Genomic DNA, 25,448 nt, shown 5'->3' on the forward strand with positions numbered 1-25,448 from the left:
TTTTTTTTATTTTTTATTTCACCTTTATTTAACCAGGTAGGCAAGTTGAGAACAAGTTCTCATTTACAATTGCGACCTGGCCAAGATAAAGCAAAGCAGTGTCGACTGTTTGGGCTAAATTATAGGTGGGCTGTGTACAGGTGCAGTAATCTGTGAGCTGCTCTGACAGCTGGTGCTTAAAGCTAGTGAGGGAGATAAGTGTTTCCAGTTTCAGAGATTTCTGTAGTTCGTTCCCGTCATTGACAGCAGAGAACTGGAAGGAGAGGTGGCCAAAGGAAGAATTGGTTTTGGGGGTGACCATACCCGCTGGAGCGCGTGCTACAGGTGGGTGCTGCTATGGTGACCAGCGAGCTGAGATAAGGGGGGACTTTACCTAGCAGGGTCTTGTAGATGACCTGGAGCCAGTGGGTTTGGCGACGAGTATGAAGCGAGGGCCAGCCAACGAGAGCGTACAGGTCGCAGTGGTGGGTAGTATATGGGGCTCTGGTGACAAAACGGATGGCACTGTGATAGACTGCATCCAATTTGTTGCGTAGGGAATTGGAGGCTATTTTGTAAATGACATCGCCGAAGCCGAGGATTGGTAGGATGGTCAGTTTTACAAGGGTATGTTTGGCAGCATGAGTGAAGGAGGCTTTGTTGCATAGGAAGCAAGTTCTTGATTTAACTTTGGATTGGAGATGTTTGATGTGAGTCTGGCAGGAGAGTTTACAGTCTAACCAGACACCTAGATAGAATATGTGGACAACTACAAATACCTAAGTCAGAACCGTCGAGAGTAGTGATGCTGGACGTGCGGGCAGGTGCAGGCAGCAATTGGTTGAAGAGCATGCATTTAGTTTTACTTGCATTTAAGAGCAGTTGGAGGCCACGGAAGGAGAGTTGTATGGCATTGAAGCTCGTCTGGAGGTTAGTTAACACAGAGTCCAAAGAAGGGCCAGAAGTATACAGAATGGTGTCGTCTGCGTAGAGGTGGATCAGAGAATCACCAGCAGCAAGAGTGACATCATTGATGTATACAGAGAAGAGAGTCACCCCCATAGAGAGGCACCCCCATAGAGACTGCCAGATCCCCGGACAACATGCCCTCCGATTTGACACACTGAACTCTATCAGAGAAGTAGTTGGTGAACCAAGCGAGGCAGTCATTTGAGAAACCAAGGCTGTCGAGTCTGCCGATGTGGTGATGGACAGAGTCGAAAGCCTTGGCCAGATACACAATCCATGTCTCAAGGCTTACAAATCCTTCTCTAACCTGTCTCCTCACCTTCCACTACACTGATTGAAGAGGATTTAACAAGTAACATTAATAAGGGGTCATAGCTTTCACCTGTATTCACCTGGTCAGTCTATTTCATGGAGCGAGCAGGTGCTCTATACTCAGTGTATAAATGTAGCCTATACTTTACAAAGGGTTTGTGGTATTAGAGATTGATAAATATAATATAACAAATAAAACCAATATACAAAAATCTAATAATGGTCACTGTTTAAGTTTATTTTTGTTTCATTGTTCTCTCTCTTTCTCCCTGCCTCCTTAACTGCTCATCGAGATATTGATTAACAGAGTGACGACTGTGGGATTGCTCTCTCCGTAACCGATGTGAGTAAGGCCTTTAAGCAGGTTAACATTCACACGGCCTTGGGGCCAGATGGATTACCAGGACCAGCTTGTCATGCGGCAGCAGGAAAGGACCATCCCCAAACTGTTGCCACAAAGTTGGAAGCACAGAATCATCTAGAATGTCATTGTATGCTGTAGTGTTAAGATTTCCCTTCACTGAAACTAAGAGGCCTAACCCGAACCATGATAAACAGCCCCAGACCGTGATTCATTCCTCCACCAAACTTAACAGTTGGCAGTATGCATTGGGGCAGGTATCGTTCTTCTGGCATCCGCCAAACACAGATTTGTCCGTCGGACTGCCAGATGGTGAGATGTGATTCATCACTCTAGAGATCTCGTTTCCACTGCTCCAGTCCAATGGCGGTGAGCTTTACACCACTCCAGCCAATGCATGGCATTTCTCATGGTGATCTGAGGCTTGTGTACGGCTGCTCGGCCATGGAAACCCATTTCATGAAGCTCCTGTTGAACAGTTGTTGTGCTGATGTTGCTTCCAGAGACAGTTTGGAACTTGGTAGTGAGTGTTGCAACCGAGGACAGACGATTTGTAGCACTCCGCAGTCCCGTTCTGTGAGCTGTGTGGCCTACCAGGACCTCTATACCAGGCGGTGTCAGAGGAAGGCCCTGTTTGGTTAACTATTTAACTTTCTGCACTAACTCTTTCGATTCATCACATATGCTGCTGTTACTGTTTATTATCTATCCTGTCATTTTATCCCTACCAATATGTACATATCTACCTGAAATACCTCGTATGGCTGGCTGGCTGGCAGGCAGGCCAGGCAGGGCAAGGCAGGCAGGGCAGGGCAAGGCAGGGCAAGGCAGGCAGGGCAAGGCTGGCAGGCAGAAAATATATAGGTCAAACTGGCATGTTTTGCATAGACAACATTGCAGCACAATGACACACTTACACTACAGGAAACTTTGGTAAATATGTGTTCTTCCTTTTCTTGCCATTGTGTGTAGGGGTGAGTAAGTTCTATCAGCAGTAATGCCATGTTGGCTGAGTTTGACAGACAGCAGCAGGTTGAAACTCCCTCCAGATCCCCATCACACACTTTGCAGGGAATCTGTAATTCCTGTGGTGAAAGTACTAATGTCTCCCTTTTCCTCTCCCTTCCCTCTCCAACTCCTCCCTCCTCTCTCTTCTCCTCTCATCCCTCTTTACATCCTTTGCTCTCTCCTTCCTCGCTCGCTCTCTCCTTCTTCTCGCTCTCTCTCTGCTTGCTCTCTCCTTGCTCTCTCCATCTCTCTCTCCTTCCTCTCCCGCTCTCTCGCTCTCCTTCCTCTCTCTCTCTCCTTTCTCCTTCCTCTCTAGGTTTCAGAAGCATGTCCACACCTATAGGGTTCTCCCAGATGAAGAGGGATTCTTGGCAGTCCAGGTACCATTATACACCACCTCCATACACACCAATGGGTGTGAGTTGGTATTTTTTTCTATGTTTATCTAGCGTGTATACAGTGGGGCAAAAAAGTATTTAGTCAGCCACCAATTGTGCAATATCTCCCACTTAAAAAGATGAGAGAGGCCTGTAATTTACATCATAGGTACCGTTCAACTATGACAGACAAAATTAGAGAAAAAAATCCAGAAAATCACATTGTAGGATTTTTAATGAATATATTTGCAAATTATGGTGGAAAATAAATATTTGGTCAATAACAAAAGTTTATCTCAATACTTTGTTATATACCCTTTGTTGGCAATGACAGAGGTCAAATGCTTTCTGTAAGTCTTCACAAGGTTTTCACACACTGTTGCTGGTATTTTGGCCCATTCCTCCATGCAGATCTCCTCTAGAGCAGTGATGTTTTGGGGCTGTTGCTGGGCAACACGGACTTTCAACTCCCTCCAAAGATGTTCTATGGGGTTGAGATCTGGAGGGGCCACTGCAGGACCTTGAAATGCTTCTTACGAAGCCATTCCTTCGTTGCATGGGCGGTGTGTTTGTATCATTTTCATGATGAAAGACCCAGCCACGTTACAGCTTCAATGCCCTTGCTGATGGAAGGAGGTTTTCACTCAAAATCTCATGATACATGGCCCCATTCATTCTTTCCTTTACATGGATCAGTCGTCCTGGTCCCTTTGCAGAAAAACAGCCCCAAAGCTTGATGTTTCCACCCCCATGCTTCACAGTAGGTATGGTGTTCTTTGGATGCAACTCAGCATTCTTTGTCTTCCAAACACGACGAGTTGAGTTTTTACCAAAAAGTTATATTTTGGTTTCATCTGACCATATGACATTCTCCCAATCTTCTTCTGGATCATCCAAATGCTCTCTAGCAAACTTCAGACGGGCCTGGACATGTACTGGCTTAAGCAGGGACACGTCTGGCACTGCAGGATTTGAGTCCCTGGCGGCGTAGTGTGTTACTGATGGTAGGCTTTGTTACTTTGGTCCCAGCTCTCTGCAGGTCATTCACTAGGTCCCCCCGTGTGGTTCTGGGATTTTTGCTCACCATTCTTGTGATCATTTTGACCCCACAGGGTGAGATCTTGCGTGGAGCCCCAGATCGAGGGAGATTATCAGTGGTCTTGTATGTCTTCCATTTCCTAATAATTGCTCCCACAGTTGATTTCTTCAAACCAAGCTGCTTACCTATTGTAGATTCAGTCTTCCCAGCCTGGGAAGCTCTTTGGTCTTGGCCATAGTGGAGTTTGGAGTGTGACTGTTTGAGGTTGTGGACAGGTGTCTTTTATACTGATAACAAGTTCAAACAGGTGCCATTAATACAGGTAACGAGTGGAGGACAGAGGAGCCTCTTAAAGAAGAAGTTACAGGTCTGTGAGAGCCAGAAATCTTGCTTGTTTGTAGGTGACCAAATACTTATTTTCCACCATAATTGCCAAATAAATTCATAAAAAATCCTACAATGTGATTTTCTGGATTTTTTTTCTTCTCATTTTGTCTGTTTTAGTTGAAGTGTACCTATGATGAAAATTACAGGCCTCTCTCATCTTTTTAAGTGGGAGAACTTGCACAATTGGTGGCTGACTAAATACTTTTTTGCCCCACTGTATGCTGTGTGTCTGGATCAGTAGGAACTGGCAGGCTCTGGTGCTGGTGTTGGCTCTGAGCTGACACACACATGCACACACACGCATGCACACAAACACACAGCAGTCTCTTTGTGCTCTGTGTCTAGCAGCTGGAAGAGTCTCCAATCCCCCCACAACACACACTCACATATCATAATAACCCCCCCCCACACACACACACACTCCTGGTCTCTTGCCTGGAATCCACACTGATTTCTCTGTTTCACTTTTGTTTCGCTTCACCAAATCATTTGGTTTACCAAGACTTCAGTTCAATGAAACATCACTGAAACAGAGTGAATGTGGCTGTCGGGCTCCCCACCCATTGACAGTTGAGAGCCTTAAGGTTTTACAGCCTCCCACTGTAAACCCTCCAACACATATCAATGAACACTGAGCTACCAAGACCAATCTACTATCTGCCTACCAATCTACTATCTGCCTACCAATCTACCATCTGCCTACCAATCTACCTACCTACCAATCTACTATCTACCTACCTACCAATCTACTATCTACCTACCTACCAATCTACTACCTACCTACCTACCAATCTACTACCTACCTACCTACCAATCTACTATCTACCTACCTACCAATCTACTACCTACCTACCTACCAATCTACTACCAATCTACTATCTACCTACCTACCAATCTACTACCTACCTACCAATCTACTATCTACCTACCTACCAATCTACTACCTACCTACCAATCTACTATCTACCTACCTACCAATCTACTATCTACCTACCTACCAATCTACTATCTACCTACCTACCAATCTACTATCTACCTACCTACCAATCTACTACCTACCTACCTACCAATCTACTACCTACCTACCTACCAATCTACTATCTACCTACCTACCAATCTACTATCTACCTACCAATATACTATCTACCTACCAATCTACTATCTACCTACCAATCTACTCCCAGGTGTCTTTTATACAGGTAACGAGCTGAGATTAGGAGCACACTCTTAAAGGGAGTGCTCCTAATCTCAGATTGTTACCTGTATAAAAGACACCTATCCACAGAAGCAATCAATCAATCAGATTCCAAACTCAACACCATGGCCACGACCAAAGAGCTCTCCAAGGATGTCAGGGACAAGATTGTAGACCTACACAAGGCTGAAATGGGCTACAAGCCCATCGCCAAGCCGCTTGGTGAGAAGGTGACAACAGTTGGTGCGATTATTCGCAAATGGAAGAAACACAAAATAACTGTCAATCTCCCTCAGCCTGGGGCTCCATGCAAGATCTCACCTCATGGAGTTGCAATGATCATGAGAACAGTGAGGAATCAGCCTAGAACTACACGGGAGGATCTTGTCAATGATCTCAAGGCAGCTGGGACCATAGTCACCAAGAAAACAATTGGTAACACACTACGCCGTGAAGGACTGAAATCCTGCAGCGCCCGCAAGGTCCCCCTGCTCAAGAAAGCACATATACATGCCCTTCTGAAGTTTGCCAATGAACATCTGAATGATTCAGAGGACAACTGGGTGAAAGTGTTGTGGTCAGATGAGACCAAAATGGAGCTCTTTGGCATCAACTCAACTCGCCGTGTTTGGAGAAGGAGGAATGCTGCCTATGACCCCAAGAACACCATCCCCACCGTCAAACAGGGAGGTGGAAACATTATGCTTTGGGGGTGTTTTTCTGCTAAGGGGACAGGACAACTTCACCCCATCAAAGGGACGATGGACGGGGCCAAATTTAAAATGGAAATCAATTTATAACATTTTTGACATGCGTTTTTCTGGATTTGTTTGGTGTTATTCTGTCTCTCACTGTTCAAATAATAATTTATTTGTCAGTGGGCAAACGTACAAAATCAGCAGGGGATCAAATACTTTTTTCCCTCACTGTACCTACCTACCAAACTTACCTATCTACTTACCAACCAATCTACTACCTACCCACCAAACTACTGTCTACCTACCTACCTACCAATCTACTACCTACTCTTCTACCAAACTGTGACCTACCTATCTACCTACCAACCAATATGCTACCTACCCAGCTTTATTCTAGTACCTACCTACCAATCTAGTACCTACCTACCTACCAACATACCAATCTCCTACATACCTACCTACCAATCTACTACCTACCTACCAATCTACTACCAACCTACCAATCTACTACCAACCAACCAATCTTCTACCTACCTACCTACCTACTACTTAGCTGCCTAACTATCAAGCCATCAAATACCTACCTAACAAACAAACTACTACCTAGCTACCAATCTGCTACCAATCTACTACCGACCTACCAATCTTCTACCTACCTACCTACCTACTACTTAGCTGCCTAACTATCAAGCCATCAAATACCTACCTAACAAACAAACTACTACCTAGCTACCAATCTGCTACCAATCTACTACCGACCTACCAATCTAGTACCTACCTACCTACATACCTACCTATCAATCTACAATCAACCAACCAATCTTCTACCTACCTACCTACCTACCTACCTACCTACCTACCTACCTACCTACCTACCTACCTACCTACCTACCTACCAATCTACTACCAACCAACCAATCTTCAACCTACCTACCAATCTACTACCTACCCAGCTTTATTCTGAACGTGCTGTCCAGAGTGTGACGTGTCTCTGCACCAGTGTATTTCTTTGAAGTGCCTACTCTCTCTCCTGCTCCTCTCTCCCTCTCTCAGACGTCTCAGGGGGTGCAGCCGAAGCGGTTTAAGAGCCTCCCAGAGCTGGTCCTGTTGTACCTCCAGCCCAGCCAGGGACTGGTCAGCACTCTACTGTACCCCGTAGACAGAGAGGAGAGCATCCCAGAGGACAGGGACTATTCAGGTACACCCAAAAGAGTTTAGCAACATTGAGATGACCGATATGGGAGTTTAGCGACATTGAGATGACAGATATTGGAGTTTAGCGACATTGAAATGACAGATATGGGAGTTAGCCTGTCTTCTCTTGAGAGCCAGGTCTGCCTACGGTGGCCTCTCTCAATAGCAAGGCTATGCTCACTGTGTCTGTACATAGTCAAAGCTTTCCATAATTTTGGGTCAGTCACAGTGGTCAGGTATTCTGCCACTGTGTACTCTCTGTTTAGAGCCAAATAGCATTCTAAACTCAGCAGAAAAAGAAGTAATCTCACTGTCAACTGTTTATTTTCAGCAAACTTAACATGTGTAAATATTTGTATGAACATAACAAGATTCAACATCTGAGACAAACTGAACAAGTTCCACAGACATGACGAACAAAAATGGAAAAATGTGTTCCTGAACAAAGGGGGGGTCAAAATCAAAAATAACAGTCAGTTTCTGGTGTGGCCACCAGCTGCATTAAGTACTACAGTGCATCTCCTCCTCATGGACTGCACCAGATTTGCCAGTTCTTGCTGTGAGATGTTACCCCACTCTTCCACCGAGGCACCTGCAAGTTCCAGGACATTTCTGGGGGAAATGGCCCTAGCCCTCACCCTCCGATCAAACAGGTCCCAGACGTGCTCAATGGGATTGAGATCCGGGCTCTTCACTGGCCATGGCAGAACACTGACATTCCTGTCTTGCAGGAAATCACACACAGAACGAGCAGCATGGCTGGTGGCATTGTCATGCTGGAGGGTCATGTCAGGATGCGCTTGCAGGAAGGGTACCACATGAGGGAGGAGGATGTCTTCCCTGTAACGCACAGCATTGAGATTGCCTGCAATGACAACAAGCTCAGTCCGATGATGCTGTGACACACCGCCCAAGACCATGACAGACCCTCCACATCCAAATCGATCCTGCTTCAGAGTACAGGCCTTGGTGTAACGCTCATTCCTTTGACGATAAACGCGAATCCGATCATCGCTGCTGGTGAGGCTTCTCACAGTACGGACATTGCAATTTATTGCCCTGGCCACATCTGCTGGCCTCATGCCTCCTGGCAGCATGCCTAAGGCACGTTCACGCAGATGAGCAGGGACCCTGGCCACATCTGCTGGCCTCATGCCTCCTGGCAGCATGCCTAAGGCATGTTCACACAGATGAACAGGGACCCTGGGCATCTTTCTTTTTGTTTTTTTCAGAGTCAGTAGAAAGGCCTCTAGTGTCCTAGGTTTTCATAACTGTGACCTTAATTGCCTACTGTCTGTAAGCTGTTAGTGTTTTAACGACCGTTCCACAGGTGCATGTTCATTAATTGTTTATGGTTCATTGAACAAGCATGGGAAACAGTGTTTAAACCCTTTACAATGAAAATCTGTGAAGTTATTTGTATTTTCATGAATTATCTTTGAAAGACAGGGTCCTGAAAAAGGGACGGTTTAGTTTGCTGTTTTTTTGTTAATTCTTTCCGTTGTCTCTCACGATTTGGTTTTTGTCTTATTGTGTTGCTGTCCTGGGGGTCTGTCTGTGTTTGTGAACAGAGCCCCAGGACCAGCTTGCTTAGGGGGCTCTTCTGTAGGTGATGGCTTTGTTATTGAAGGTTTGGGAATCACTTCCTTTTAGGTGGTTGTAGAATTCATTTTCTGGATTTTATAATTAGCGGGCATCGGCCCGATTTTGCTCTGCATGCGTTATTTGGTGTTTTTGCCCCATTTTGTGAATTCTTGGCCGGTGAGCGGACCCCAGACCTCACAACCATAACGGGCAATGGGTTCTATAACTCAGTATTTTTAGCCAGATCCTAATTTGGATGTTGAATTTGATGTTCCTTTTGATAGCGTAGAAGGCCCTTCTTGCCTCGTTTCTCAGCTTGTTTACAGCTTTGTGGAAGTTACCCGTGGTGCTGATGTTTAGGCCGAGGTATGTATATTTTTTTTTGCTCAAGGGCAATGGTGTCTAGATAGAATTTGTATTTATGGTCCTGGTAACTGGACCTTTTTTGTAACACCATTATTTTTCTCTTACTGGGATTTACTGTCAGGCCCCAGGTCTGTGCAGAAGATCTAGGTGCTGCTGTAGGCCCTCCTTGGTTGGGGACAGAAGCACCAGATCATCAGAAAACAGTAGACATTTGACTTCAGATTCTAGCAGGGTGAGGCCGGGTTCTGCCGACTGTTCTAGTGCCCTCGCCAATTCATATATATGTGTTGAAGAGAGTGGGGCTTAAGCTGCATCCCTGTCTCATCCCCCGGCCCCGTGGAAAGAACGTTTTTGCCAATTTTAACACTTGTTGTTTGTGTACATGTTGTGTTTTTCCGCCAACACCACTTTCCATCAATTTGTATTTATTTATTTAAACATATTTATATTTAACCAGGAAGGCCAGTTGAGAACAAGTTCTCATGTTCAACTGCGACCTATCCAGGATAAAGCAAAGCAGTGCGACAAAAACAACAACACGGAGTTACACATGGGATAAATAAACGTACAGTCAATAACACAATAGAAAAATATATGTACAGTGTGTGCAAATGTAGTAAGATCAGGGAGGTAAGGCAATAAATAGGCCAATAGTGGCAAATCAATTTAGACATTTACACTGGAGTGATAGATGTGCAGATGAGGATGTGCAGGTAGAAATGCTGATGTGCAAAAGAGCAGAAAAACAAAAAACTAATATGAGGATGAGGTAGTTGGTTGGATGGGCTATTTACAGATGGGATATTTACAGATGGACTATTTACAGATGGACTATTTACAGATGGGCTATTTACAGATGGGCTATTTACAGATGGGCTATTTACAGATGGACTATTTACAGATGGGCTATTTACAGATGGGCTATTTACAGATGCGCTATTTACAGATGGGCTGTGTACAGCTGCAGCGATCGATAAGCTGCTCTGACAGCTGACACTTAAAGTTAGTGAAGGAGATAAGTCTCCAACTTCAGTGATTTTTGCAATTCGTTCCAGTCATTGGCAGCAGAGAACTGGAAGGAAAAGCGGCCAAAGGAGGTGTTGGCTTTGGGGGTGACCACTATAGCAGACCCTCATGCCAAATTTAGTCAAAAGCTTTATGGAAATCAACAAAGCGTGAAAAGACTTTGCTTTTGATTTATTTGTCAATTACGGTGTGCAGGGTAAATACGTGGTCTGTCGTACAGTAATTTGGTAGAAAGCCAATTTGACATTTGCTCAGTACGTTGTTTTCACTGAGGAAATGTACGAGTCTACTGTTAATGATAATGCAGGGGATTTCCCCAAGGTTGCTGTTTTCACATTTCCCCCGGTACTTATTGGGGTCAAATTTGTCTCCACTTTTGTGGATTGGGGTGATCAGTCCTTGGTTCCAAATATTGGGGAAGATGCCAGAGCTAAGGATGATGTTAAAGAGTTTAAGTAAAGCCAATTGGAATGTGTTGTCTGTATATTTTAGCATTTCATTTAGGATACCATCAACATTTTGGGTTTGAGGGTTTGTATTTTGTCCTGTAGTTCATTAAATGTAATTGGAGAATCCAGTGGGTTCTGGTAGTCTTTAATAGTTGATTTTAAGATTTGTAATTGATCATGTATACGTTTTTGCAGTTTGTCCTTTGTTATAGAGCCAAAAAGATTGGAGAAGTGGTTTATCCACACATCTCTGTTTTGGATAGATAACTCTTTGAGTGCTTTTCAATTTTCCCAGAAGTGGTTAGATTCTATGTATTCTTCAGTTACATTGAGCTGATTTCTGACGCGCTGTTCCTTTTTCCGTAGTGTATTTCTGTATTGTTTTAGTGATTCACCATAGTGAAGGCGTAGACTCAGGTTTTCTGGGTCTCTATGTTTTTGGTTGGACAGGTTTCTCAATTTCTTTCTTAGGTTTTTTGCATTCTTCATCAACCCATTTGTCATTGTTGTTCATTTTCTTTGGTTTTCTGTTTGAAATGATTAGATTTGATAGGCAAGCTGAGAGGTCAAATATACTGTTTAGGTTTTCTACAGCCAAGTCTACACCTTCACTATTACAGTGAAACATTTTGTCCAGGAAGTTTTCTAGAAGGGATTGCATTTGTTGTTACCTCATTGTTTTTTTGGTAGGTTTTCCAAACTACATTCCTTCCATCTATAGCATTTCTTAATATTACTCAGTTCCTTTGGCTTTGATGCCTCATGATTGAGTATTGCTCTTTTCAGGTAGATTGATTTTGCTGTGGTCTGATAGGGATGTCAGTGGGCTGACTGAACGCTCTGAAAGACTAGTATCTCTTTGTCTGTCTCTCGCTCCATCTCTTTCTGTCTCTTTCTCTGATTGGTCAAGTGTTAACTCTCTCTGTGTGATTGGTCAGATGGGGAAGATGAGAAGCCGCCCCTTCCTCCTCGTTCCGCCTCCACCTCCACAACACCTACAGGCTCCGCCCCGGAGACACCAACCGACAGGTACGGCACACAGAACAAACACACCACACAATTTTACGGGACCTGGTAAAACTCCTGGCCCTAGTAAAAAGTGGGTCTTAAATGTGATCAACTGCCTACCAACTGATGCTGGTTGTAGAGATTCAGTAAGTCTGTTCAGGGCCTAGAACAACCCTCAAGAACCCTTCCCCTCTCTTCCCTCTTCTCTTCATTTTCTATCTTCTCTTACCCTCCTGCCCCCCCCCCCCCCTCCTCCTCCTCATCTCCTCAGATAGGAAGACAACATCCTGTTTAAAACCACACAGCTCAGAGAGGATGCTGTGTGTGTGTGTGTGTGTGTGTGTGTGTGTGTGTGTGTGTGTGTGTGTGTGTGTGTGAGACTCCACAGAAACCATGTGCGTGTAGTTTGTCTTACTTAGACAGTGAGTCAGCAGCCGTCTGATCCTGAGGAAATCTGTGACTTGGAAAGTTGTTGTCCTGTCTTCAGTGTTCTATACTCACCACAAGGCCAGTCCCCCTCTGCCCCCCCATGGTCTCCAGTGTTCTATACTCACCACAAGGCCAGTCCCCCTCTGCCCCCCCATGGTCTCCAGTGTTCTATACTCACCACAAGGCCAGTCCCCCTCTGCCCCCCCATGGTCTCCAGTGTTCTATACTCACCACAAGGCCAGTCCCCCTCTGCCCCCCCATGGTCTCCAGTGTTCTATACTCACCACAAGGCCAGTCCCCCTCTGCCCCCCCATGGTCTCCAGTGTTCTATACTCACCACAAGGCCAGTCCCCCTCTGCCTCCCCATGGTCTTCAGTGTTCTATACTCACCACAAGGCCAGTCCCCCTCTGCCCCCCCATGGTCTCCAGTGTTCTATACTCACCACAAGGCCAGTCCCCCTCTGCCTCACCATGGTCTCCAATGTTCTATACTCACCACAAGGCCAGTCCCCCTCTGCCCCCCCATGGTCTCCAGTGTTCTATACTCACCACAAGGCCAGTCCCCCTCTGCCCCCCATGGTCTCCAGTGTTCTATACTCACCACAAGGCCAGTCCCCCTGCCCCCCCATGGTCTTCAGTGTTCTATACTCACCACAAGGCCAGTCCCCCCTGCCTCCCCATGGTCTCCAGTGTTCTATACTCACCACAAGGCCAGTCCCCCTCTGCCCCCCCATGGTCTCCAGTGTTCTATACTCACCACAAGGCCAGTCCCCCTCTGCCCCCCCATGGTCTCCATTGTTCTATACTCACCACAAGGCCAGTCCCCCTCTGCCCCCCCATGGTCTCCAGTGTTCTATACTCACCACAAGGCCAGTCCCCCTCTGCCCCCCCACGGCCTCCAGTGTTCTATACTCACCACAAGGCCAGTCCCCCTCTGCCCCCCCCCACGGCCTCCAGTGTTCTATACTCACCACAAGGCCAGTCCCCATCTGCCCCCCCATGGTCTCCAGTGTTCTATACTCACCACAAGGCCAGTCCCCCTCTGCCTCCCCATGGTCTCCAATGTTCTATACTCACCACAAGGCCAGTCCCCCTCTGCCTCCCCATGGTCTCCAGTGTTCTATACTCACCACAAGGCCAGTCCCCCTCTGCCTCCCCATGGTCTCCAGTGTTCTATACTCACCACAAGGCCAGTCCCCCTCTGCCTCCCCATGGTCTCCAGTGTTCTATACTCACCACAAGGCCAGTCCCCCTCTGCCTCCCCATGGTCTCCAGTGTTCTATACTCACCACAAGGCCAGTCCCCCTCTGCCTCCCCATGGTCGCTGTTCTACTGACACGGATTGTGATGTTGTTCCGTCCTACTTTAGCGCCCCTGCTGCTAACGGCCTGAGCACCATTTCCCATGAGTATCTGAAGGGAAGCTACGCTCTGGACCTGCAGGCTGTCAAACAGGGAGCCAGCTCTCTGCCCCACCTCAACAAGACACTGGTGTCCTCCTGCAAACGCCTCAATGGGTGAGACACACACACATACACACAATGTTCTCTCTCACACACACACACAAACACACTCAAAAACCTATCTGTGTGTGTGTGTAGGGAGGTGGATAAGGTTCTGTCTGGGCTGGAGATCCTGTCCAAGGTGTTTGACCAACAGAGTGCCTTCATGGTGTCCAAGATGATACAGCAGGTATTATACTTTTTCTACCTTTTGGTGTGTGTGTGTGTGTGTGTGTGTGTGTGTGTGTGTGTGTGTGTGTGTGTGTGTGTGTGTGTGTGTGTGTGTGTGTGTGTGTGTGTGTGTGTGTGTGTGTGTGTGTGTGTGTGTGTGTGTGTGTGTGTGTGTGTGTGTGTGTGTGTGTGTGTGTGTGTGTGTGTGTGTGCGCGTACAAGCAGGAGACAGATGGTGAGGTGAAATGTATGACTCTGGGAAGCACAGGAAGCTTAGACATGCCGCACCTTGGTTTCCTCTTTAACGCACACACACACACACAGTGCTCCTGAGTGCACTGAGGGTCATGAGGAAAGAGCTCTTTGTCTCCCAGGGAAAAACAACAAGAGTTCCTGGAGACAGCTGTGCTTGAGAGAGTCACGCTGTAATCACACACACACACACACACTGTGGCTAATGTAGTCTTAAAGGGCCAGACCCACTTTGCCATGGTGTGACAACACACCATGGGGTCACGCCTGCATAGCATCTAGTGTGTGTGTGTGTATTACAACGGTCTGTTTCCCTCTGTAGTCGGTGAATCAGGGTGGAGATCAGGAGTTGGAGAATCTGGTCACTAAACTGGCTATCCTCAAAGATCTACTGTCTTCTATAGAGAAGAAGGTAAGCCTACGAGCATAGAAATATTATCTAGTAGTCATTCTATGTCCCCCCCTGGAGGGGGAGGAATGGAGTGAGAGGAAGGGATTGAGTGAGGGGGAGGGAGGGAGGGATGGGGAGGGAGGGTTGAGGGAGGGATGGAGTGAGAGGGGGAGGGAGGAATGGAGTGAGGGGGAGGGAGGTTTGAGGGGGAAGAAGTGAGAGGGGGAGGGATTGAGTGAGTGAGAAGGGGAGGGAGGGAGGGAGGGATGGAGGGATTGAGTGAGTGAGAGGGGGAGGGATTGAGTGAGTGCATGAGTGGGGGGGAGGGATGGAGTGAGAGGGATGGAGTGAGAAGGGGAGGGATGGAGTGAGAGGGGGAGGGAAAGGGAGGGAGGGAGTGAGAAGGGGAGTGAGAGGGGAGATGGAGTGAGAGGGGGATGGAGGGATTGAGTAAGAGGGGGGAGGGATTGAGTGAGGGGGAGGATGGAGTGAGAGTGAGAGGGGGATGGAGGGATTGAGTAAGAGGGGGGAGGGATTGAGTGAGGGGGAGGATGGAGTGAGAGGGGGAGGGGGGGAGGATGGAGTGAGAGGGGGAGGGGGGGAGGATGGAGTGAGAGGGGGAGGGAGAGATGGATTGAGTGAGGGGGAGGATAGAGGGGGGAGGGATGGAGTGAGAAGATGGGAGGACTGGAGAGAGGGAAGAAGTAGACCAGGAAGTCACTAAACCAGTATACATACCCTACACTGTGGTTGTTCAGGTTTCATAACTCTCTCTCTCCTCTCTCTCCCTCTCTCTCTCTCTCCTCTCTCTCCCCTCTCTCCTCTCTCTCCCTCTCTCCTCTCTCTCCTCTCTCTCCTCTCTCTCCCTCTCTCCTCTCTCTCCCTCTCTCCTCTCTCTCCCTCTAGGCTCTGAAGGCTGTGCAGGATTTGAGTGTATCCACTCTCTCCTCTCCTCCTCCTCTCACACGCCACAGCAAAACCATCCCTGTACAGGCCTTTGAGGTACATGCAAACACACACTTGGCGATATATCAGTGGGTGTTGCTCGGAATTCCTAGATTCTCCAGGAAGTTTTTTGAACAGACTGGAATGTGCCACACCTGTCCCCATGTGTAGTTCTGTCTGCTCTGTGGTCCTACCTCTGTTAGGATTTAGATGACTGATGTGACCAGAGTGTAGAGACCAAAGCCCTCAACGCTGTGCTCAGTGGAGCTGACAACTACTGAGTGGGTGTGATGGAAGGATGATCACTATCAGTAACCAGGAAGTGGACGCCTCAGCTAGCTAGCGCTCTGGAGATGTAAATACCACGCCTGCCTGGGGTCATGGTCCATTTCAATTCACTCTGTCAGGCATTTGAATTCCATTTCAGGAATTTAAAATGGAAACCTTCCTGAATGAACTGACCTTAAATGGAAGTACTTTACCTCTATGTAAACATACACTCCAGCTGAGTTGATTTAATGGGCTGGCTGAACAGGATCCAAGTTCAGTATGTTACCATGTTGAATCACTCTACGATTAACATCACCTGGTCTGTTACGTGTTTCAGAAGTTAGTAACAGTTGGATTTGAGAAGCTGAATGTCCATTGGTCATAGCTCATATGGAGCTGAATATTGATTGACTCATTGATTGGTTTTCCACTCTGAGAGACATTGGTCGTGTTGGAGAGCATCAAAATGGTGACTGACTGACTGATCTACAAACAATAACGACTAGTTCTTTATGATGCAATGTCATTTGTAGATCAGTCAGTCGGCAGTCGCCTGCACTGTCGTTGTGACGTCAAACAAGCCAAATATAATACATTCTTGAACCTTTTATTTAACTAGGCAAGTCAGTTAAAAACAAATTCTTATTTACTATGACAGCCTCTCACAAACGAGGACGGGGGCTGGGATTAAAAATGTTAAATAAAATAACAATATAGGACAAAACACACATCACGACAAGAGAGACACAACAACACTACTTAAAGAGATCCACTGTAAGACAACAGCATGGCAGCAACACATGAAAACACAGCATGGTAGCAACACAGCATGGTAGCAACACAGCATGGTAGCAACACAGCATGGTAGCAACACATGAAAACACAGCATGGTAGCATCACAGCATGGTAGCAACACAGCATGGTAGCAACACAGCATGGTAGCAACACAGCATGGTAGCAACACATGAAAACACAGCATGGCAGCAACACATGAAAACACAACATGGTAGCAACACAGCATGGTAGCAACACAGCATGGTAGCAACACAGCATGGTAGCAACACAGCATGGTAGCAACACATGAAAACACAGCATGGTAGCATCACAGCATGGTAGCAACACAGCATGGTAGCAACACAGCATGGTAGCAACACAGCATGGTAGCAACACAGCATGGCAGCAACACATGAAAACACAGCATGGTAGCATCACAGCATGGTAGCAACACAGCATGGTAGCAACACAGCATGGTAGCAACACATGAAAACACAGCATGGCAGCAACACATGAAAACACAACATGGTAGCAACACAGCATGGTAGCAACACAGCATGGTAGCAACACAACATGGCAGCAACACATGAAAACACAACATGGTAGTAACACAGCATGGTAGCAACACAGCATGGTAGCAACACAACATGGTAGCAACACAACATGGTAGCAACACAGCATGGCAGCAACACATGAAAACACAACATGGTAGCAACACAGCATGGTAGCAACACAACATGGTAGCAACACAGCATGGTAGCAACACAACATGGTAGCAACACAGCATGGTAGCAACACAGCATGGCAGCAACACATGAAAACACAGCATGGTAGCAACACATGGTAGCAACACATGAAAACACAACATGGCAGCAACACAGCATGGCAGCAACACAGCATGGCAGCAACACAACATGGCACAAACATTTTTGGGCACAGACAACAGCACAAAGAGCAAGAAGGTAGAGACAACATTCCCCGAAGCAGCCATAACTGTCAGCAAGAGTGTCCATGACTGAGTCTTTGAATGAAGAGATGGAGATAAAACTGTCCAGTTTGAGTGTTTGTTGCAGCTCGTTCCAGTCGCTAGCTGCAGCGAACTGAAAAGAGGAGCGACCCAGGGATGTGTGTGCTTTGGAGACCTTTAACAGAATGTGACTGGCAGAATGGGTGTTGTATGTGGAGGATGAGGGCTGCAGTAGATATCTCAGATAGGGGGGAGTAAGGCCTAAGAGGGTTTTATAAATAAGCATCAACCAGTGGGTCTTGCGACGGGTATACAGAGATGACCAGTTTACAGAGGAGTATAGAGTGCAGTGATGTGTCCTATAAGGAGCATTGGTGGCAAATCTGATGACCGAATGGTAAAGAACATCTAGCCGCTCCAGAGCACCTTTACCTGCCGATCTATAAATTACATCTCCGTAATCTAACATGGTTAGGATGGTCATCTGAATCAGGGTTAGTTTGGCGGCTGGGGTGAAAGAGGAGCGATTACGATAGAGGAAACCAAGTCTAGATTTAACTTTAGCCTGCAGCTTTGGTATGTGCTGAGAGAAGGACAGTGTACCATCTACTTGTATGAGGTGACTACCTCAAGCTCTAAACCCTCAGAAGTAGTAATCACAGCTGTAGGGAGAGGGGCGTTCTTCTTACCAAATCACATGACCTTTGGTTTTGGAGGTGTTCAGAACGAGGTTAAAGGCAGAGAAAGCTTTGCTGTAGAGTGTTTAACACTGTATCATCGCCATATAAATGGATGAGCGAGCTTCCTACTGCTTGAGCTATGTTGTTGATCACGGCCCAATAGACATGTCTGTCTGACGACACTAGACTGGGGAGGCAGCAGACACAGATTACCAGTCAGTCACCTACACTCCCCTGTGTGGTTTATACAGCGGTTGAGGGGAAACGTCAGATGATTTCACACTCACCGTAGACTTCAGTGTGTGTGTGTTGGGGTCTGGTGTGTGTGTGTGTGTGTGTTGGGGTCTGGTGTGTGTGTGTGTTGGAGTCTGGTGTGTGTTGGGGTGTGTGCGTGTGTGTGTTTGTGTGTGTGTGTGTGTGTAGGGGTCTGGTGTGTGTGTGTAGGGGTCTGGTGTGTGTGTGTGTGTGTGTGTGTGTGTGTTGGGGTCTGGTGTGTGTGTGTTGGGGTCTGGTGTGTGTGTGTGTGTTGGGGGTCTGGTGTGTGTGTGTGTGTTGGGGGTCTGGTGTTTGTGTGTGTGTTGGGGTCTGGTGTGTGTGTAGGGGTCTGGTGTGTGTGTGTGTGTGTGTGTGTGTGTGTGTGTGTGTGTGTGTGTGTGTGTGTGTGTGTGTGTAGGGGTCTGGTGTGTGCTGGGGTGTGTGTGTGTGTGTGTGTGTTCACCTCCTTTTTAGCCACTTCCTGTTTGCAGGGGAAGAAGTGTGTTGTTGAGATGAGTAAGATGCAGGGGGGAAGGGGGGCTGGGGTGTTTCCAGAGAGAGATATACTGTAGCTGCACTGAGCTCTGTGACGTTGTTGCCTTTTATTGACATTATTATTGTTATTTATACTAAAAGATGTAGGATACATTTCACTGAGAACCCAGATGAGATTGTTGACGTGGAATGCTATTGCCGACATGCAGGATAGTTTAGTGAACTTGTGGAACTGACTGTGTGTCAACCCGCTGACTCCCCCTGGTGGTGACGCCTTGCATCTCTTAGGCTGAAGTTTATTATGTGGGTAATGAATTCAGATATTTGTTTCGTCTGTCTCTGTGTCCGTCCGTCCGTGTATCTGTCTGTTTTGTAACCCCTCTGTCTGTCTGTCCCCTCCAGGTGAAGCTGGATTTGTTTTGTAACCTCTCTGTCTGTCCCCTCCAGGTGAAGCTGGATGTGTTTTGTAACCTCTGTCTGTCCCCTCCAGGTGAAGCTGGATGTGTTTTGTAACCTCTCTGTCTGTCCCCTCCAGGTGAAGCTGGATGTGTTTTGTAACCTCTCTGTCTGTCCCCTCCAGGTGAAGCTGGATGTGTTTTGTAACCTCTGTCTGTCCCCTCCAGGTGAAGCTGGATGTGTTTTGTAACCTCTCTGTCTGTCTGTCTGCCTGTCTGTCTGTCTGTCCCCTCCAGGTGAAGCTGGATGTGTTTTGTAACTTCTCTGTCTGTCCCCTCCAGGTGAAGTTGGATGTGTACCTGGCAGACCTGACTAAAATAGGGAAGAGTCAGAAGCACAGTCTGTCTGTGGACGTGGAGGGAGGGATGCTTGTGGTGATGAAGAAGATGAAGGACAACCAGGAGGACTGGAACACCTTCACACACCACAAGAGTGAGGACACATATATGTGTATATATATGTGTGTGTGTGTATATATATATATATACGGCCTCCTCCACATCTCCTGATGTACTGGCCTGTCTCCTGGTAGCGCCTCCATGCCTCTACGCTGACAGTCTGTGGTCCCCACCTGCAGAACCACTCCTTTATTGGGGGTGTCTTGCTAATTGCCTATAATTTCCACCTGTTGTCTATTCCATTTGCACAACAGCATGTGAAATGTATTGTCAATCAGTGTTGCTTCCTAAGTGGACAATTTGATTTCACAGAAGTGTGATTGACTTGGAGTTACATTGTGTTGTTTAAGTGTTCCCTTTATTTTTTTGAGCAGTGTATATATATATAATACATACACATACACACATACATACATACATACATACATACATACATACATACATACATACATACATACATACACACACACACACACACACACACACACACACACATATATACACATACAGTGCCTTGCGAAAGTATTCGGCCCCCTTGAACTTTGCGACCTTTTGCCACATTTCAGGCTTCAAACATAAAGATATAAAACTGTATTTTTTTGTGAAGAATCAACAACAAGTGGGACACAATCATGAAGTGGAACGACATTTATTGGATATTTCAAACTTTTTTAACAAATCAAAAACTGAAAAATTGGGCGTGCAAAATTATTCAGCCCCCTTAAGTTAATACTTTGTAGCGCCACCTTTTGCTGTGATTACAGCTGTAAGTCGCTTGGGGTATGTCTCTATCAGTTTTGCACATTGAGAGACTGACATTTTTTCCCATTCCTCCTTGCAAAACACCTTGAGCTCAGTGAGGTTGGATGGAGAGCATTTGTGAACAGCAGTTTTCAGTTCTTTCCACAGATTCTCGATTGGATTCAGGTCTGGACTTTGACTTGGCCATTCTAACACCTGGATATGTTTATTTTTGAACCATTCCATTGTAGATTTTGCTTTATGTTTTGGATCATTGTCTTGTTGGAAGACAAATCTCCGTCCCAGTCTCAGGTCTTTTGCAGACTCCATCAGGTTTTCTTCCAGAATGGTCCTGTATTTGGCTCCATCCATCTTCCCATCAATTTTAACCATCTTCCCTGTCCCTGCTGAAGAAAAGCAGGCCCAAACCATGATGCTGCCACCACCATGTTTGACAGTGGGGATGGTGTGTTCAGCTGTGTTGCTTTTACGCCAAACATAACGTTTTGCATTGTTGCCAAAAAGTTCAATTTTGGTTTCATCTGACCAGAGCACCTTCTTCCACATGTTTGGTGTGTCTCCCAGGTGGCTTGTGGCAAACTTTAAACAACACTTTTTATGGATATCTTTAAGAAATGGCTTTCTTCTTGCCACTCTTCCATAAAGGCCAGATTTGTGCAATATACGACTGATTGTTGTCCTATGGACAGAGTCTCCCACCTCAGCTGTAAATCTCTGCAGTTCATCCAGAGTGATCATGGGCCTCTTGACTGCATCTCTGATCAGACTTCTCCTTGTATGAGCTGAAAGTTTAGAGGGACGGCCAGGTCTTGGTAGATTTGCAGTGGTCTGATACTCCTTCCATTTCAATATTATCACTTGCACAGTGCTCCTTGGGATGTTTAAAGCTTGGGAAATCTTTTTGTATCCAAATCCGGCTTTAAACTTCTTCACAACAGTATCTCGGACCTGCCTGGTGTGTTCCTTGTTCTTCATGATGCTCTCTGCGCTTTTAACGGACCTCTGAGACTATCACAGTGCAGGTGCATTCATACGGAGACTTGATTACACACAGGTGGATTGTATTTATCATCATTAGTCATTTAGGTCAACATTGGATCATTCAGAGATCCTCACTGAACTTCTGGAGAGAGTTTGCTGCACTGAAAGTAAAGGGGCTGAATAATTTTGCACGCCCAATTTTTCAGTTTTTGGTTTGTTAAAAAAGTTTGAAATATCCAGTAAATGTCGTTCCACTTCATGATTGTGTCCCACTTGTTGTTGATTCTTCACAAAAAAATACAGTTTTATATCTTTATGTTTGAAGCCTGAAATGTGGCAAAAGGTCGCAAAGTTCAAGGGGGCCGAATACTTTCGCAAGGCACTGTACATACACACACACATTATATATATATATATATATATATATATATATATATATATATATATATATATATATATATATATATATATATATATATATATATATACACATACACACACACACATATATACACATACATACAAACATATATAAACATACGTGTGTGTGTGTGTGTATATATACACACGACAAGGGTGCGGCCTTCACACACACACACTACTCTCTCTCACTCACTCGTTCTTTCTCTCCGTGTTTCTCTCCCTCAGTCCGTCAGCTGATCAAGTCTCAACGTGTTCAGAACAAGCTGGGCATCGTGTTTGAGAAGGACAAGGAGAAGAGCCAGAGGAAAGACTTCATCTTCGCCAGTGCTAAGGTACACACACACACACACACACACACTCAAGGAAGCATATTTACATATTCTAGTAAATATTTGTTTACATATTCACATTGTGGTTTATCTCGCAGACACATTGTACGAAAGGCTGTGAAGAAACGCATTAAACAATATGGCAATTCCACTGTAACGAAGTGATGCTGAGAGTCAGATTTGTCACTTTAAAAGATGTATGTCAAACTAAAACTAATGACTGCAAAGTTAAACAAATCATACAACGCTATGCACAAGGACGACCTTTAACAGTTTCCACTGAAAAACCAAAGCTTCTTTACTTGATGAACAGTGTAGATGCAAAGTTTGTTAAAGTTGTGACGGTTGGTGCTGTTGGTGTTCTGACGGTTGGTGCTGTTGGTGTTCTGACGGTTGGTGCTGTTGGTGTTCTGACGGTTGGTGCTGTTGGTGTCCTGACGGTTGGCGCTGTTGGTGTTCTGACGGTTGGTGTTCTGACGGTTGGTGCTGTTGGTGTTCTGACGGTTGGTGCTGTTGGTGTTCTGACGGTTGGTGCTGTTGGTGTTCTGACTGTTGGTGTTCTGACGGTTGGTGCTGTTGGTATTCTGACGGTTGGTGCTGTTGGTGTTCTGACGGTTGGTGCTGTTGGTGTTCTGACGGTTGGTGCTGTTGGTGTCCTGGCGGTTGGCGCTGTTGGTGTTCTGACGGTTGGTGCTGTTGGTGTTCTGACGGTTGGTGCTGTTGGTGTCCTGACGGTTGGTGCTGTTGGTGTCCTGACGGTTGGTACTGTTGGTGTTCTGACGGTTGGTGCTGTTGGTGTTCTGACGGTTGGTGCTGTTAGTGTTCTGACGGTTGGTGCTGTTGGTGTCCTGACGGTTGGCGCTGTTGGTGTTCTGACGGTTGGTGCTGTTGGTGTCCTGACGGTTGGCGCTGTTGGTGTTCTGACGGTTGGCGCTGTTGGTGTTCTGACGGTTGGTGCTGTTGGTGTTCTGACGGTTGGTGCTGTTGGTGTTCTGACGGTTGGTGCTGTTGGTGTCCTGACGGTTGGCGCTGTTGGTGTCCTGACGGTTGGTGCTGTTGGTGTCCTGACTGTTGGTGTCCTGACGGTTGGTGCTGTTGGTGTTCTGACGGTTGGTGCTGTTGGTGTTCTGACGGTTGGTGCTGTTGGTGTTCTGACGGTTGGTGCTGTTGGTGTCCTGACGGTTGGTGCTGTTGGTGTTCTGACGGTTGGTGCTGTTGGTGTTCTGACGGTTGGTGCTGTTGGTGTTCTGACGGTTGGTGCTGTTGGTGTCCTGGCGGTTGGTGCTGTTGGTGTTCTGACGGTTGGTGCTGTTGGTGTCGTGGCGATTGGTGCCGTTGGTGTCGTGACGGTTGGTGCCGTTGGTGTCGTGACGGTTGGTGCTGTTGGTGTTCTGACGGTTGGTGCTGTTGGTGTTCTGACGGTTGGTGCCGTTGGTGTCGTGACGGTTGGTGCTGTTGGTGTCGTGACGGTTGGTGTCGTCATTCTGCTACCAGATCGGCATGGCTGATTAATTAGGACCGATTTCAAGTTTTCATAACAATCGGTAATCAGCATTTTTGGACACCGATTTGGCCGATTACATTGCACTCCATGAGGAGACTGCGTGGCAGACTGACTACCTGTTATGCGAGTGCAGCAAGGAGCCAAGGTAAAGTGCTAGCTAGCATTAAACGTATCTTATAAAAAACAATCTATCTTAACATAATCACTAGTTAACTACACATGGTTGATGATATTACTAGTTTATCTAGCTTGTACTGCGTTGCATATAATCGATGCTGTACCTGTTAATTTATCATTGAATCACAGCCTACTTCACCAAACAGGTGATTTAGCAAGCGCATTCGCGAAAAAAGCAGTCTGTGTACCTAACCATAAACATCAACGCCTTTCTTAAAATCAATACACAAGTATATATTTTTAAACCTGCGTATTTAGTTAATATTTCCTGCTAACATTAATATATTTTAACTAGGGAAATTGTTTCACTTCTCTTGGGTTCTGTGCAACAGAGTCAGGGTATATGCAGCAGTTTGGGCCGCCTGGCTCGTTGCCAACTGTGTGAAGACCAACTTCGTCAAACGGGGGATGACTTAACAAAACCGCATTTGTGAAAAAAGCACAATCGTTGGATATCGGTACCTAACCATAAAAATCTATGCCTTTCTTAAAATCAATATACAGGGGTATATTTGTTTAAACCTGCATACTTAGTTAAAAGAAATCCAGGTTAGCAGGCAATATTAAACTAGAGAAATTGTGTCACTTCTCTTGCGTTCATTGCACGCAGAGTCAGGGTATATGCAACAGTTTGGGCCGAATGGCTCGTTGCAAACTAATTTGCCAGAATTTTACATAATTGACATAACATGACATAACATTGAAGGTTGTGCAATGTAACAGGAATATTTAGACTTAGATATAATACGGAACGGTTCCGTATTTCACTGAAAGAATAAATGTTTTATTTTCTAAATGATAGTTTCAGGATTTGAACATATTAATGACCTAAGGCTTGTATTTCTGTGTGTTATTATGTTATAATTAAGGAAATTATTTGATAGAGCAGTCTGACTGAGCGGTGGTAGGCAGCAGCAGGCTGGTAAACATTCATTCAAACAGCACTTTTGTGCGTTTTCCAGCAGCTCTTCACTGTGCTTCAAGCATTGAGCTGTTTATGACTTCAAGTCTATCAACTCCCGAGATTAGGCTGGTGTAACCGATGTGAAATGGCTAGCTAGTTAGCGGGGTGCGCGCTAATAGCGTTTCAATCGGTGACGTCACTTGCTCTGAGACTTTGAAGTATTTGTTCCCCTTGCTCAGCAAGGGCTGCGGCTTTTGTGGAGCGATGGGTAACGACACTTCGAGGGTGACTGTTGTCGATGTGTTCCTGGTTCGAGCCCAGGTAGGGGCGAGGAAAGGGACGGAAGCTATACTGTTACACTGGCAATACTAAAGTGCCTATAAGAACATCCAATAGTCAAAGGTATATGAAATACAAATGGTATAGAGAGAA

General features: G+C 46.0%; 1 protein-coding gene across 1 annotated transcript in view; it reads left to right on the forward strand.

Moving 5' to 3' along the window:
- Nucleotides 1-25,448, forward strand: part of inppl1a (inositol polyphosphate phosphatase-like 1a) — an 86,276-nt gene that overhangs the window by 14,064 nt on the left and 46,764 nt on the right. The window contains exons 2-10 of the mRNA XM_036961175.2: nt 2,946-3,009; nt 7,379-7,523; nt 11,883-11,973; nt 13,751-13,897; nt 13,982-14,072; nt 14,628-14,717; nt 15,603-15,698; nt 19,820-19,970; nt 22,328-22,434. Of these exons, the coding sequence (XP_036817070.2) occupies nt 2,946-3,009; nt 7,379-7,523; nt 11,883-11,973; nt 13,751-13,897; nt 13,982-14,072; nt 14,628-14,717; nt 15,603-15,698; nt 19,820-19,970; nt 22,328-22,434 (982 nt within the window). The remainder of the gene's footprint in view (nt 1-2,945; nt 3,010-7,378; nt 7,524-11,882; nt 11,974-13,750; nt 13,898-13,981; nt 14,073-14,627; nt 14,718-15,602; nt 15,699-19,819; nt 19,971-22,327; nt 22,435-25,448) is intronic.

Source organism: Oncorhynchus mykiss, chromosome 24, assembly GCF_057628025.1.
Source record: "Oncorhynchus mykiss isolate SJ-2025 chromosome 24, ASM5762802v1, whole genome shotgun sequence".
Lineage (NCBI taxonomy): Eukaryota > Metazoa > Chordata > Actinopteri > Salmoniformes > Salmonidae > Oncorhynchus > Oncorhynchus mykiss.